Source organism: Marmota marmota, unplaced genomic scaffold (genome assembly GCF_001458135.2).
Source record: "Marmota marmota marmota unplaced genomic scaffold, marMar, whole genome shotgun sequence".
Lineage (NCBI taxonomy): Eukaryota > Metazoa > Chordata > Mammalia > Rodentia > Sciuridae > Marmota > Marmota marmota.
Window position 1 is genome coordinate 30,297,366 of NW_026000057.1, and position 13,354 is coordinate 30,310,719.

At 39.6% G+C, this 13,354-nt stretch overlaps 1 protein-coding gene across 1 annotated transcript in view; it reads left to right on the forward strand.

The window, feature by feature from the left end:
* The window catches only part of Dapp1 (dual adaptor of phosphotyrosine and 3-phosphoinositides 1), a 49,956-nt gene that overhangs the window by 15,513 nt on the left and 21,089 nt on the right, over positions 1 to 13,354 (forward strand). Inside the window, exons 2-3 of the mRNA XM_048813860.1 lie at positions 2,256 to 2,378; positions 5,257 to 5,390. Of these exons, the coding sequence (XP_048669817.1) occupies positions 2,256 to 2,378; positions 5,257 to 5,390 (257 nt within the window). The remainder of the gene's footprint in view (positions 1 to 2,255; positions 2,379 to 5,256; positions 5,391 to 13,354) is intronic.

A 13,354-nucleotide genomic window follows, 5' to 3' on the forward strand; every position in this document is an offset into this window, starting at 1 on the left:
CTTTTATGTTTTAAAATTTTGTGAATCAATGTTATTTCAAATAAGTAATCTACTGGCTTCAATTAAATCTTATGGTGAAATGTTCATTCTGAGGTTAATTATTGGCAAAATATACTTTAAAAAACTTTTGACCTTGCAGAGATTTTATGTACCAAGAAGAATTATCATTTTGGTTTTAGTTGAACTTGAAGCTTGTTATAGCTTCCCTTGTAATCCTTTCAGCTGTGCTTTGAAAGCATTTTATAGTGAACAGATTTGAACTTGTCTGGGAATCAGTTCAATGAGTGAGATTTCTCTGGGAAAATTACTCAGTGGGTTTTCTTATAAATGCCATTGCTATCAGCTAACAAATACATTTCTTAAACTGAATAAAAGCACCTCTGTCCAAAAGAGGAAATAGGCTAAAGAAACATGTATTAGGAAATGTAGGTTTAAGAAACAGATATCTTGAACATCTATGTAGAAACTTCCTTCCACAGATGTACTTTATTCTTTATCACTAATGCTAAAATTTCATGCCACAGGAACATCATAGCCTGTGTGGCTCATGACAAGGTCTCTCACTGCCAGAAGAAAGTTCTTGCATGCTCTACACACCTCTTCAATAGCACTTAGTTCATCATGTTGACATGACCCGTCTAATTGTCCATCTCTCCTTCACTGCCTTGGATTGTGGGTCCTTTGCCTCTGTTATCTTCAACTATCTGTTATCTCGATTAAATGGAGAGGAATAAAAAAATATATTTGAACAAAAATAAAATCGTATCACAGAGGGTTCATTGCAAGTTATGACTTTGTGATTTTCAATGGCTTTATGACAGTAACTAACCTTCTGAGTCTTGCTGTTTGCTTGTCTCAGTCACTCCACCTGTGTGGACATGTGCAGTTCTCACAATTGGCCTAAGAGTTCCAACTATTAGTTATCCTACTTTGGACATGAGGAAACTGAGGCTCATATTGGTAAAGTAACATGCCCAAGATCTTGCTGCCAGTAATAGATATTACCTGGCTTGGGACCTGGGCAATGAGATTTCAGGAGCCACAATTCCAATTGCCACACTGGACTTTCATTACAATGTCCTTAAAAAATCATGAGAAAGTCCTGTCATTAGTAGAACATTAGGAGAAAAGAACAAAATGTCCAGCAGTGTCCTAGAATGGCCTTATTCCCATAGAGTTAGGAGTGGGGGGACAGATCTGAATGCCAACTAGAGGCATAGAATACATCGTAGTAGGAAACCCAGGAAAATGATTAGCATTTGTATCTTCTGGAGAAAGAAACAGGGGGACTGCATCTTAAGACTGAAAAAAAAAAGACTTTATTTTCACCATGCCTTGTTTTGAATTATTTGGGTTTTTTTCTTTTATCATAGATATATGGTATTACCATTTCTAAAATACAAAGATCAGTTAAAACACACACAGAGAGAGAGAGAGAGAGAGAGAGAGAGAGAGAGAGGTATATGAATGTGAATCTCCTTGGGACTTTCCCATCTCTTCAGGTATTTGTCAGTATGACACAATATTTGATGAGCCTGCACTCACTATAAAACACCAGAATTCTTTACAACTGGCTTCATTTCACTCAAGACAGTGGACTATAGTTCAATAGCTTAGTGGCTTTTCCATGAAACAGTTTCATACTTGACAAAAGAGAGAGTAAGAGGCAGAGACCAAAAATAAAGAAAGAAAATTAGTCAAAGTCTATTTTTATGGCTGTTTTGGATTGGACTTTTTAAAAATTTCTATTCTTAAATCAACACTCTCTATTATTTTGATAAGACTGCCTTATGAAATACCACAAACTCAACGGTTTACCCAACACTAGACTTTCATCTCACATTTCTGGAGAAATTTAAAACCAGAGTGACAATAGGATTGTTCCTTCTGAAGCCCATGAAGCTGTCTCCTAAGTTTCTCTTTCTATAAGAGGACACCAGTCACATTGGGTTAAGGCTCCCTTTAATGTCCTCATTTTAACTAGATTAATACTTATCTCCAAATAATTTTGTATTCTGAAGTACTGGAGGTTAGGGTTTCAATATGTGAATATTTAGGACACAATTCAACCCATAGCACGCTGCTTTAAGCCAACTCTCTGTTCCCTGCTTCAGCCTTGTTCTGATTGGGCTGAGAGCTTGGTCTCTGGCCTACCTATGATGGGAAGCATATTTGTAAGGAATCTTGAGAGGGAAGCCCAGTGAAGAAGTCATCCTTTGGTTTTCTGAGTGAAAGTGCTGTTTTCTTTTTTCTAGGTGGTATCATGGCAACCTCTCACGTCATGCAGCTGAGGCTCTTCTTCTCTCCAATGGATGGGATGGTAGCTACCTTCTGAGAGACAGCAATGAGCAAACTGGACTGTACTCTCTCTCCGTGAGGTAGGGTGCTTAAGGACTCTTGAGTTTGGCGTGGTCCCATCTGTCATTTGATGGCTTTCTTGTCACTCAAATTGCCAAATAACAAAATTCCCTGATTCCTTTTGGGCCACCAGGTGAGATTTCAAACTCTGAATGGTGAGACAATTGAAAAAAAGAAAATCCTGCTTCATCTGGCAGGAAAAGGATGTCAGAGCTGGAGGAGACTTTGGAAATTATTTAATCTCAACCTCTCACGTGGCTGGTGAAGAACAAGAAACCCAAAATGGTGGAGTGTCTGGCATCCAATAAATCAATGACAGAAAGAGCACCACAATCGAAATCCCTGAGTCCAGGCCTAGTGTCCTTTTCACTATTTCTTGCTTCCCCTGGAAAATCAGAATTTGTGACTATACAATGTCCATAGCCACAAACTCAAGTGGGCAATATGCAACTTTAAAATGTTTCCTACAAATGGGCTCACTTTCTTTCTTGAGGCTCCATTTTCCCCAAATGGTTCAGTCTTTTCAGGATGTCTCTTCCCCACCTTCTTCTTCCTGGCTGGCTTCCCAGATCAAAGAGGCTGACCCAGCTCGTGGTAATCAGGAGGGGTGGCTGGTTCCCATCAGCCTCTACACTTGTTTCTGCTGACATACAGCAAGTCCTTCTTGGGCTCTTGGGCGGGTTTCCATATCTCCATAGGTTAGACTAGAATGTGAGGTCCCCACAAATTTCCCTCATCCACTCACCCCTGATCTCAAACTGCCCAAGAGTTTGTGTGACTGTCTGATGGCAGCGCCATGCACCCTTGGAAGAAAGTCACAGGTTCCCTTCACAGTGAAGTCCTCCAAGCAAATCCAGCATGGGAAGGTTTTGTTTCTCTCCTGCTCTATCTACATGGCCCATGCCTCCTTGTTCCTAACTCAGTAGCAGTGTCTGTACTCACTTCTGCTGTTGAATCCTCCTTTGTGTCTAGTTCAGTCATAGCTCCTGTTTGTTCTTGTTTCTTGTGTTTAATCTCTCTCTCTGATAGGGGGACATGACTGGTCACAAAAATATTTCCCTAAATAACTAATGACAAGTTATTTATGCGCTTAAAAGCCCATGATTAACATATTTGCTTATCTGCTCTCTAGGCTTAAGGCTTCTGTATTTGTTTTCTATGCTACAAATGAATTTCCAAAATACTTAATGGCTTAAAACAAAATAAACGAATCTCTCACAATTCCTGTACTTTAGAAGTTCAGAAACAGTGTGGTGGGATTCTCCAGAAGTTCAGAGTCCTTTATAGCCAGGTAGCTATAAAGGTGTTGGATGAGGATGCGGCTCCTCATTTCCTCCTTCCCTCCTTCTTTCTCATTCATGTCTTTGTTCCCATTTTCCTTTTAACTGTCAACCAGAGACCAATGTCAACTCCTCGAGGCGGCCACAGTTCCATGCCATATGGCCATCGTGGGCTGTTCACAGCAAGGTTATTGCTGTCTTCCAGTCCAGCCAAGGCACATCTCTCTGGTTTCTTCTTTTATGAACAGAGAAAATAATTCATTTTACAGAGATCATGAGATTAGTAAGGGTTACCCAGGTAATCTTCCCATCTTAAGGTCAACTACTTTGAGAACTTAATGACCTGCAAAGGTCCTTTGTAATCACATCTAGAGTAGCTTTTGATTGGATAAATTGGAACAAGATGTCTGGGTTCCAGGGGCTTGGCATTGAGGCCATCTTATCAGGCTTCCTGTCACAACTTGCATTCCCCAGTAGTGAATCTGAGGTCTACTTGAAGAGGATGGGAGCATAGGCAGAGCACAACAGACTCATTAGAGAGTCAAACAGAAAAAAGCACGATCATTAATACTTCTCATGCTACCTTGTCACATTTTGCTTATAAATTTTCTAAATAACATGGATGGGAAAATTATGAAACCAAAAATGGAATTCCACTCAGGTGGCAGCAAGATTCTGATTGTCAACCACGTTAAAAGTTCATCAGATGGTTAGGCTGCTGATGCTTTATTGAATGGATCCTCCCCAAATCTCAAAACACACGTGGAATTATTGGATCAAAGAATATTAACGTTCCACTTATGTGTGTCTCATTTGAACAATGAGATCATAAGCTTCTTCTGCACAGATAGCATGTATATATTTCATCTTCATGAAAAATTACAAATAAATCACTGGGGGGAGACCCAGCGATCTTGGTTTTAACCTGAAGGTGATCACCTGCAGGTGATCCCAAGGTTTTAACCTGCAGGTAATCACCTGCAGGTGATCCCAAGGCACACTAAAGCTGGAGTGTGGGCATAGGCCCCATGGAGAGGAATAGTGGGAGATGAAGCTAGAAAGATAGAATTGGATCAATTAAAGTGGGGAGAGATATATATTACTTAATGTTCTACCTCATTTCAAAAATGAAGTAGAAAATAAAAATGTAGGAAATTGGATATTTTACTCAATAGGCAATGAAACAGACAAGAAAAGAAAAGGGCTGGGCTCAAATAACTGAGTGACAGAAGCAGAATTCTGACTGATCCCAGACAAGGAAGAGAGGAAGACCAAAGACGTAAAAGAAAGTGATGACAAGGTTAAGTGCCATTTCTATCATCTCTATTCCCTGCTCTTCTTAAACTCATGTCCCTTAGAGGATTAATTTTCAAAGCCTTTCAGTAAGACCTAGAGAGGTAGGGAGAAGTGTCTCTTGTCTTTCAGTAGAGTAAAAAGTGCCAAAAGCAATTAGTGATGGTCTTTAAAACTGGCAAAGATCTCAATGATTGCATTTTTAAGAACTGTATATTCAGTTATTAAAAAAGTTAACGGTGATGCTAATACCCAAGACTATGCTTGCCTTCAAAAAAGATATTCATTTGTTAAATAACATTAAGCACTTCTTTTTTCCTTTCAGAGCCAAAGACTCTGTCAAACACTTTCATGTTGAATATACTGGATATTCATTTAAATTTGGCTTTAATGAATACTCATCTTTAAAGGACTTTGTCAAGCATTTCGCAAATCAGCCTTTGATTGGAAGTGAGACAGGTAAGCTGTCTAAGTCCATTTTCTGTTGCTATAACTGAATGCCTGGGGCTGGATGATTTGTAAAAAAAAAAAAAATGTTTAGTGTATGGTCCTAAAAATCTAAGAACATGGCGTCAATTTTGACTTGGCTCTAGTAACTTCATGCTAGGTCATGACACAGTAGAGAGCATCACATGGTGAGAGTCAGAGAGGCTGAGAGGCCTAGCCAAATCAGTTTTTATAAACAAACCTATTCTTGAGATAATCTATTAACCCATTAATTCATTAGTCCATTAATCATAAGAATGGGTTAATACATTCGTGAGGGCAGAATCCTAATCACCTTTTAAGAGATCCTATCTTGTCCCACCTCTTAATATCATAATGGGAGGCTGGGGATATAGCTCAATTGGTAGAGTGCTTGCCTTGCATGCATAAGGCCCTGGGTTCAATCCCCAGCACCACACACACACACACACACACACACACACAAATTCTTTCATATCATAATTAAATTTCAACGTAAGTTTCAGGGCAGACAAACCATATCCAAACCATAGCATAAATATTTGAAATATTATTTGAAGATGAAAAAGCAAACTATAGTACACACCATCCTGGTACTGGAATTATCCAACTTGTGTGTCTAGATTATTTAAAGAAGGTAAATAAAAGTCCACTTCTGTATCTGTGACATAGAATCACAATTTCATTGGCCTCAATGGTGATAAATCTCAGTTAAATCAAAGTCTGGGAAATTCCCAGAAGCTACAGCACAAGAGGAACTCTAAAGTTAATTAAGGCCTACTGCCATGAGCTTTTTAGTACTTGTTTTCTTGGTAAACTTGTCAGTGGGCTTTCTGCTGATTTCTGTGTTGGGGGGAGGTGATGCCATCATTAGCTTCTTCCTTTTCTGCTATTTATGTGGCCTGGAGAGACCCTGATATGAATCATACCGTGTCTAGTACACATGAAAACCACAATGGAAACCTCAAAATGGTTGCTTTGCTTTATACCAACATCACCAGGTTTATAATAAAACGTTCTCATCTGCAAAGTGGAAACTCTAATCTTCTTCTTCTTCTTCTTCTTCTTCTTTTCCTGGTATAAATTCTCCCAGTTCACCCTGAAAGTTACTTCACCATTTAACCTGCAGTTATTCTCACAAATGGCAAGGAGGGCTGTTTATTACCTGCTTACCTTGAGCTTGGCAAGCATTTCGGTGTCTCCAAACTCTTCACTCCTCTTGTTTTAAACTCTTGTCCAAATCTACATTTGATTTTTTTTTCTTTAGTCCTTGGTCACTGGGAATAGAGAGGAGATTTTTGAAGCTAGGGCTTTGTTAGGATTACCTCTAATTTTGTCCTTATCTCTGTCGGCCAGGTCCTGGTCCAATGCAGAGTGTTTGGGTGAATGAATAAATGAATGAGTGGATGATTGTGAGTGGGACCTCCACAGCTTTCAAAGCCAATGGTATTTTTCTGCCTTCTCTTCTTTCTAAGCAAAGTCAGCTCCCTTCTTTTAAACTCTGTCTTTATGCTCTATTTTCAATTCCTTTCATCATTCTATCTGTTCCTTCCCGGACCTTCTCCCAATCAGTAGGAAAAGTCCATATTCTGCATGCTGGCAGATTTCAAAGCAGTTTGAGATCAAAGTGAATGCAGTGCATTCTGGTTAGACCTTTCAGACACTGCTGCAGTCACCAGGCAAGAAGATCACCTGAGCCTGCTCCAAAGCAAAGGCACCTTGTCCCTGGATTGGGGACAACGTTCAGCTTCCCTGTAAATACATTATTCTGACTAAAGAAGCCTTGTGACTAATGCATTAGGGATTGTAATGATTTATAATCCTGGCTCCTAGAGTAGATTCTATAAAATCTGCTGTACATTATTATTACTAGAGTTACTATTTTTTTTATTACAGTAAAACTCAGAAAACTATGATTGTTACCCTCTCCTTGCCTTTCCTCTGTTGTATTCATTATCCAGTGAAGAATTTGCTATTTGAACCCTTGCTTCAGGCCCCTTGTGTTGATGGATATGTACTCACTCCCTGGCTTCAAGCCCTTAAATTAGATTTGGCTAATTCTATTCCCCTTATCTGTCCCAGCCAGATGAAGGCCAAGCCACCGAAGCTGGAAACCAGAGGCCAAACCCATGACAGAGGAGTGTTCCAATCTTTCCCCTCTGAGAATAATAGGCCTCAGGAAACAAGATAACGTGCTGAAGTCACCATGAGTCTTAAGCCCAGCAGGTCCTCAGAAGTCACAGAGTCACTACTGTGGCCTACAAAAAGTGGTGGATGGAAACTAGGATGCCACCTTCTAAAAATAGGCCTTTTCTTACTCATTTAAGAATTGGCTTCCGGCATTAGCTCCCTGTGATCAGGAGACACCAAACTGAGGATTTCTGTGTTCCCATCACACAAAGTACAAATCCTTAGGACTGGGAATGTAGCTCAGTGTTGGAGTGCTTGTCTAGCACGCCTGAGACCCTGGACTTAATCAATCCCCAGCACTGGAGAAAGAAAAAGAAAAGAAGAGCAAACTCTCAAATCCTTTATGTTAGATTCAGATCTTCAGGGAACACATTTGTCCACACAATGAACAAGGCCCTGGCAGGGCTTTCACATTCAGATTCCCAGAATGAGTAGGACTAAGATCTGATGTGGCCAGCCACTACTGTCAGCCAGTCCCAGACCCAGTCTCACGCTGCAGGGCCTAGAGAGTGAGTTTATTAAGGTGAACTTTTGTCGACTGGCATTACCTCTGAAGGCAAGAGAGGGAGTGTCCAAATAACCAAAGGCTTACATTTTTTTCTGAGTTATATACCGTATCTTCAGCAGATTGAAACCAAAGGTACTTGACTGTGTCTTAAGAAAATCTTTACCCTCAAGGTATATGAAAGTGTGGACCTAAAAAGGTGAATGTTATTTTAAAATATTTTTTTCTTCTTCTACTGCTATTCACTACTCTTTAAACTCTCTGGGTATGTTTCCTAATCTAAAGAACAAGGGATTCCTATACAAGATCGGAGGGACCTGTGCCAGTTTTCTTTAAAAAAAAAATATATATATTTTTTAATTATGGACGGACACAATAACTTTATTTTATTTTATGTGGTGCTGAGGATCGAACCCAGTGTCAGTTTTAAGAATTCCATTATTGCTGGGCGTGGTACTGGGGAAAGCCTGTAATCCCAGCAACTTGAGAGGCTGAAGCAGGAGCAAAATTCAAGGCCAGCCTCAGCAATTTATCGAGGCCCAAAGCAACTTTGTGAGACTCTGTCTCAAAATGTAAAAAAATAAAAATAAAAGTAACTGGGGTTGTGACACAGTGGTTAAGCACCCCTGAGTTAAATCCTCTGTAACAAAAAAAAAAAAAGATTTTTTTTATTATTGTAATTTCCCCTTTCCCTTGTTATAATCTGCATTTAATCTTTCTACTCTCCATTGAAGTTTAAGTTCACTCTAATTTCTCCTACGAAGACCCATAAACATTGTCATGATACATCCGATTCTCAAAACCCAATAATTTCCCAAATACATAACAGAGATAATGCAATGTACTCACTTACTATGATCTGCCAATGGCCCTTTTATCTTCCAACATATTTTGCAATTCATTTTTTAAAATATCTTACTTTTTGCATTAGTATGTAAGCTCTACGAGGAGAGGGATTTTTTTTAATCATGAATGCTTCCTGATGTAGCCCAGACTGGCAGGAATCTCTACTCATCATTCCCACAGTAGGTCACATTGAGCACCATTCTCAATGCATAACAGTTTGCCTGGTGACACCGTAACTAGCAAATGCCTGACAATTTTAACTTCCAAAATTGATACAAAGCATAATTTGAAAGGGTGTTTTGTGTTGTATATATATTCAATAATGATAAAATTCAGAATTTGTCTTTCATTTGTAATAGCAGGATATTGTGTAAAACATATTCATATTTGTCCATGACTTCAACCTCAACTCAATAGCCTCTGATATTTGAGAAATATTTTATTATTTAAATATCTTTGATCTGTTACTAATGTTCACTGTATCTTCTTGTAATTAGCCAAATTTCATGTATATATTCTTAAGAATACAGACAGCGCTTACCTTTCTACTTAAAAGTCTAAATATTATTAGAAAAAAATTGGCTTTCATTCATACATTCAATACTTTTTATGTGATGTGATCATGTACAATTTATTACAGTGCGTGGTGACTTTAATCATGAAATCCACGTGAAAAACACAGTCAAGTGCTGTGTTTGTGCTTACCACTTATTTATGTATTTGTGTATTTTTGTATTCATTTTGTGCTTACTCTTTATAATACTTGGTTCTTGGTTTTAAAGATCCTATCTTGTTCTTTTGAAAATGTCAAATTTCCACTTCACTTTTTTGTTTTGATATGGGGATCCCCAACCTTTTGATTACAGCCACAGCTATTCTTATTCTGTGAGATCAGCCATCTTACCCAAGTGGCATTTTAAAATAATGAAGTCAAAATTAAATTTAATTAAAATATTGCATGATACTTCTGAAAATAACTAAATTTACAGGATTTTAGAATAGGAAGGGAGTTTGGAACCATTTGATTTCTCTTTTACAAAGGAAACTGAGGCCTGATGGAAATGTTAAAGCAAAACCTCACATCTCTTTCCTCAAGCTGCCTCCTAAAGAATCTATTGTTTTTAATCTTTGACTTATACATGGGAATTCTTGACCACAACACAGTATACCACTTATCATACCATAAAGATTTCATGCTGACTGCACCTGAACTGAGAATAATTATGGCATAATAAGTGAACACATGAATTCCCAGTTCAACTCCCGCCTCTGCTACTTGCCAACTATGTGTCCCCAAGCAAGTTACATAACCTCTCTGACCTTTGGTTGTCATCACCTTATAAAATTGAGCTGATGGTACCAGGTGTGATAGTGCACACCTATAATCCCAGCCGCTCAGGAGGCTGAGGCAGGAGGATCACAAGATCAAGGCCAGCTCAGCAATTTAGTGAGGCCCTAAACAACTTAGTGAGACCCTGTCTCTACATAAAAAATAAAAAGGGCTGGGTTGGGGCTCAGTGGTAAAGCACCTCTGGGTTCAATCCTCAGTACCTCTTCCAAAAAAAAAAAATTGAGCTGGTGGTAATTGTTCATACTACCATATCTTGTGAAGACTGAATATAGACACACAAAAACATATAAAATATGTAAAATATATAGAATAATTTTTGGCATAACATAAATATTCCAACATTATGTCTGGCATTTAATAAAGCCCTTTACTGGTTGTTAATTCCATCAGATTCTAGGCAAGAGCTGTAAATTCTTTGGTATATCATGAAGTGTTCATTTAGGGACAAATTAATTGAGGTTTATCAAATGTTCATAATGTCCTCAGACTTTAATCCAGTTCCTTGTGGGTTCCTATGAATGGTACAAACAAGGGCCCACTCTAATAACAGTGACCTGACTTGACTTGGATATTTGAACATAATCTTCTCCTGCCCTAGGTAACTGCTCTACTTCCCCTCTCTCAGTGTATTTCTCCCAGTGAGACTGAAAATTGAATGTTAAAGCCCATTCAGATATAAATGAATGTGGGATAAAGTCCATTTGTAGAGCAGGTAGCAAAGAAGGAAGGAAGAGGGTCTTAGCCTGGAGGTGGAGCATGCCTCTAATCCCAGCTGCTCAGGAGCTCAAAGCCAGCCTCAGCAATTCAGTGAGGCCCTAAGCAATTTAGCAAGACCCTGTCTCAAAATAAAAAATAAATTTAAATAAGGGTCTGGATATGTGGCTTGATGGTCAAGGGCCCCTGGGCTCAACCCCAGTATCAAAAAAGAAAAAGAAAAAAAGAAAGGAAGGAAAGAAAACAAGGGCCTTGAATATTGATGTACGCCTGGGCCAAGAGACCCACTGCCAATTGGCAGGAGAAGACAGAACCCATCATGCCATTTGCAGCACTTGTTTTCTGAACCTGAAGGCAGTAATAAAAAAAACATGGGTGTATGTGATCACATTTTAATTTTGTTCAGCAAATATTTTATTGAATGCCAGCCATAAGATGGGCATTGTTAGCCACTGATTTATAGAGAGAGATGAATTGATATCATTTTTGTCCTCCAACACCTCAAGAGTCCAGCTGAGGAATGTAATGACTAAGTACCAACTTGATGGTATAAAGGAAATACTTAAAAGTTTCCCTTCAGGAGTTCTGTGCCCTCTGCGCTGCACTCTATTTCAGATACCAAAATAATGCCCGAGGCTTGAGGCTGTTCTTGTCTTTTCCTGGCTCCCTGCTGGTACACAAGATAGGAGTCCTTGAATGCTGTCTCATATTGTTGCACACAGAGTTATTGATGCACCTCTTACACATCACTGTGTTATCATTCAGCCAGAGCAAGCTAGAATGTCTGCCCCCATCCAGCTCTGCTCATCTCAAAAATGAACCTCTGCAGAGCATGTCTGAAACCTAGTTTCATGTCAAGGGCAGGAAACAACAGTCCCCTTCATGCAGCTCAGAAACTGAAGTGAAACTTGCAGCCAAGTTTCCAAGGCCTGTGGTTGCTGATCTTCCTCCACCACCCCCTGCCTCCCGTTGCTTTTTATCTCTATCTTCCAACCAAGTTCTGGGTTCTTTTGGTCTAAATATGACCAACCCAGAGTTCTTCTGTTGGAGCCAAGGCACTATCTTGGACCTTGAGGGGGAGATTATGAGTCCGTGGTGGCTACATTAGATAAGTTTCTTTTGATTGCAAACACAAAAACTAACTCTAGCTAAGTGAATTAAAGAAAATATATAGTGTAGGGGGAGCAGAGTACAGAGAGAAGATTGGAAATTTTTTTTAGAAAGATACTAATATGTCCTCCCAGAATTAAAGGGCAAGTTGAACAACCAAGAGGCAGGAATCATCTCATCAGTTGTGATGGCAACTCTGAGGTTTCCAGTGAGTTGGAAAGCCTGTCTCTGTCTAGCCCCTGCTCATCTCCAAAATGTACCTCCGCAGAACGTTACTGAAACCAGGTTTCATGTCAAAGGCAGGAAACAACAGTCTACTTCATGCTTTTCACACACTGAAATTGGTGGCCTTCCTTCCAGGGAAGGAAGTAAGGGGACACACAGGAAGTAAACCTAATGAGTGTGGCCCAGATTGCATGTTTGTGGGCGAGGGGCCATTGCCCGGTGGTTCTGTAGGGCTGGGGGGACTCTATCTCTGTAGAGTGGAATGGGAAAGTCTCTATAGAAAGGGAGTCATCCGAAGCCTAGCAGCCAGGCCAAGATGTCTATATATTTGTTCTTCCTTGGACAAGAATGTTCAACTAAAGTTCTGTCTTCTTTGACACCAGACTTTTATTTATGGAAGGTACCATTTTATAAGTAGTTTGTCATTTTCTTCCTTCCACAATTGAATCTAGCCTCATGCATGGTTTTACTAGTTAAAAAAATCAACCTACAGTTAATTCCACTCTTCTAGTTGACTCAATACTACCTCCCTGAATCAGCTTTTGTTGGGTTAAACTTTGGAGGAGGTTTCCAAAATAGAATTTCCCTTCCAATGGAGATTTTAAAGAGTCATGTCTAAAGTTGTCCTGTTCTTGGCATAGCCCAGGGGAGCTGTGGGCCTGGGAGGCTCATTCACCCCAGGCTTTTCCCTGACTTAAGTCTGAACTACTGTAGCATTCATTCATCCATTCCCTCGCTCATCAGGCCTTCACTGCGTCAGAAACTCTGAAGCATGGAGGTATAAAGAAGAATTTGACACCACAGCAGCTCTGAAGGGGTCCAGAGAACTTTGAAATGAAATAGGAAATGCAGTGACTTTCTAATATCAAGTGGTTGAGGTCCTGCAGGTTCAGGCAACTACCCCAGCCCAGAGACCTTCATACTGCAGACACCTGGTTCCTATGGTTCTCCTCTCTCCCAGAGACTAAGCTTGGGGTCCACCAGATAATGGCCATCCAAACACATGCAAACACTTCT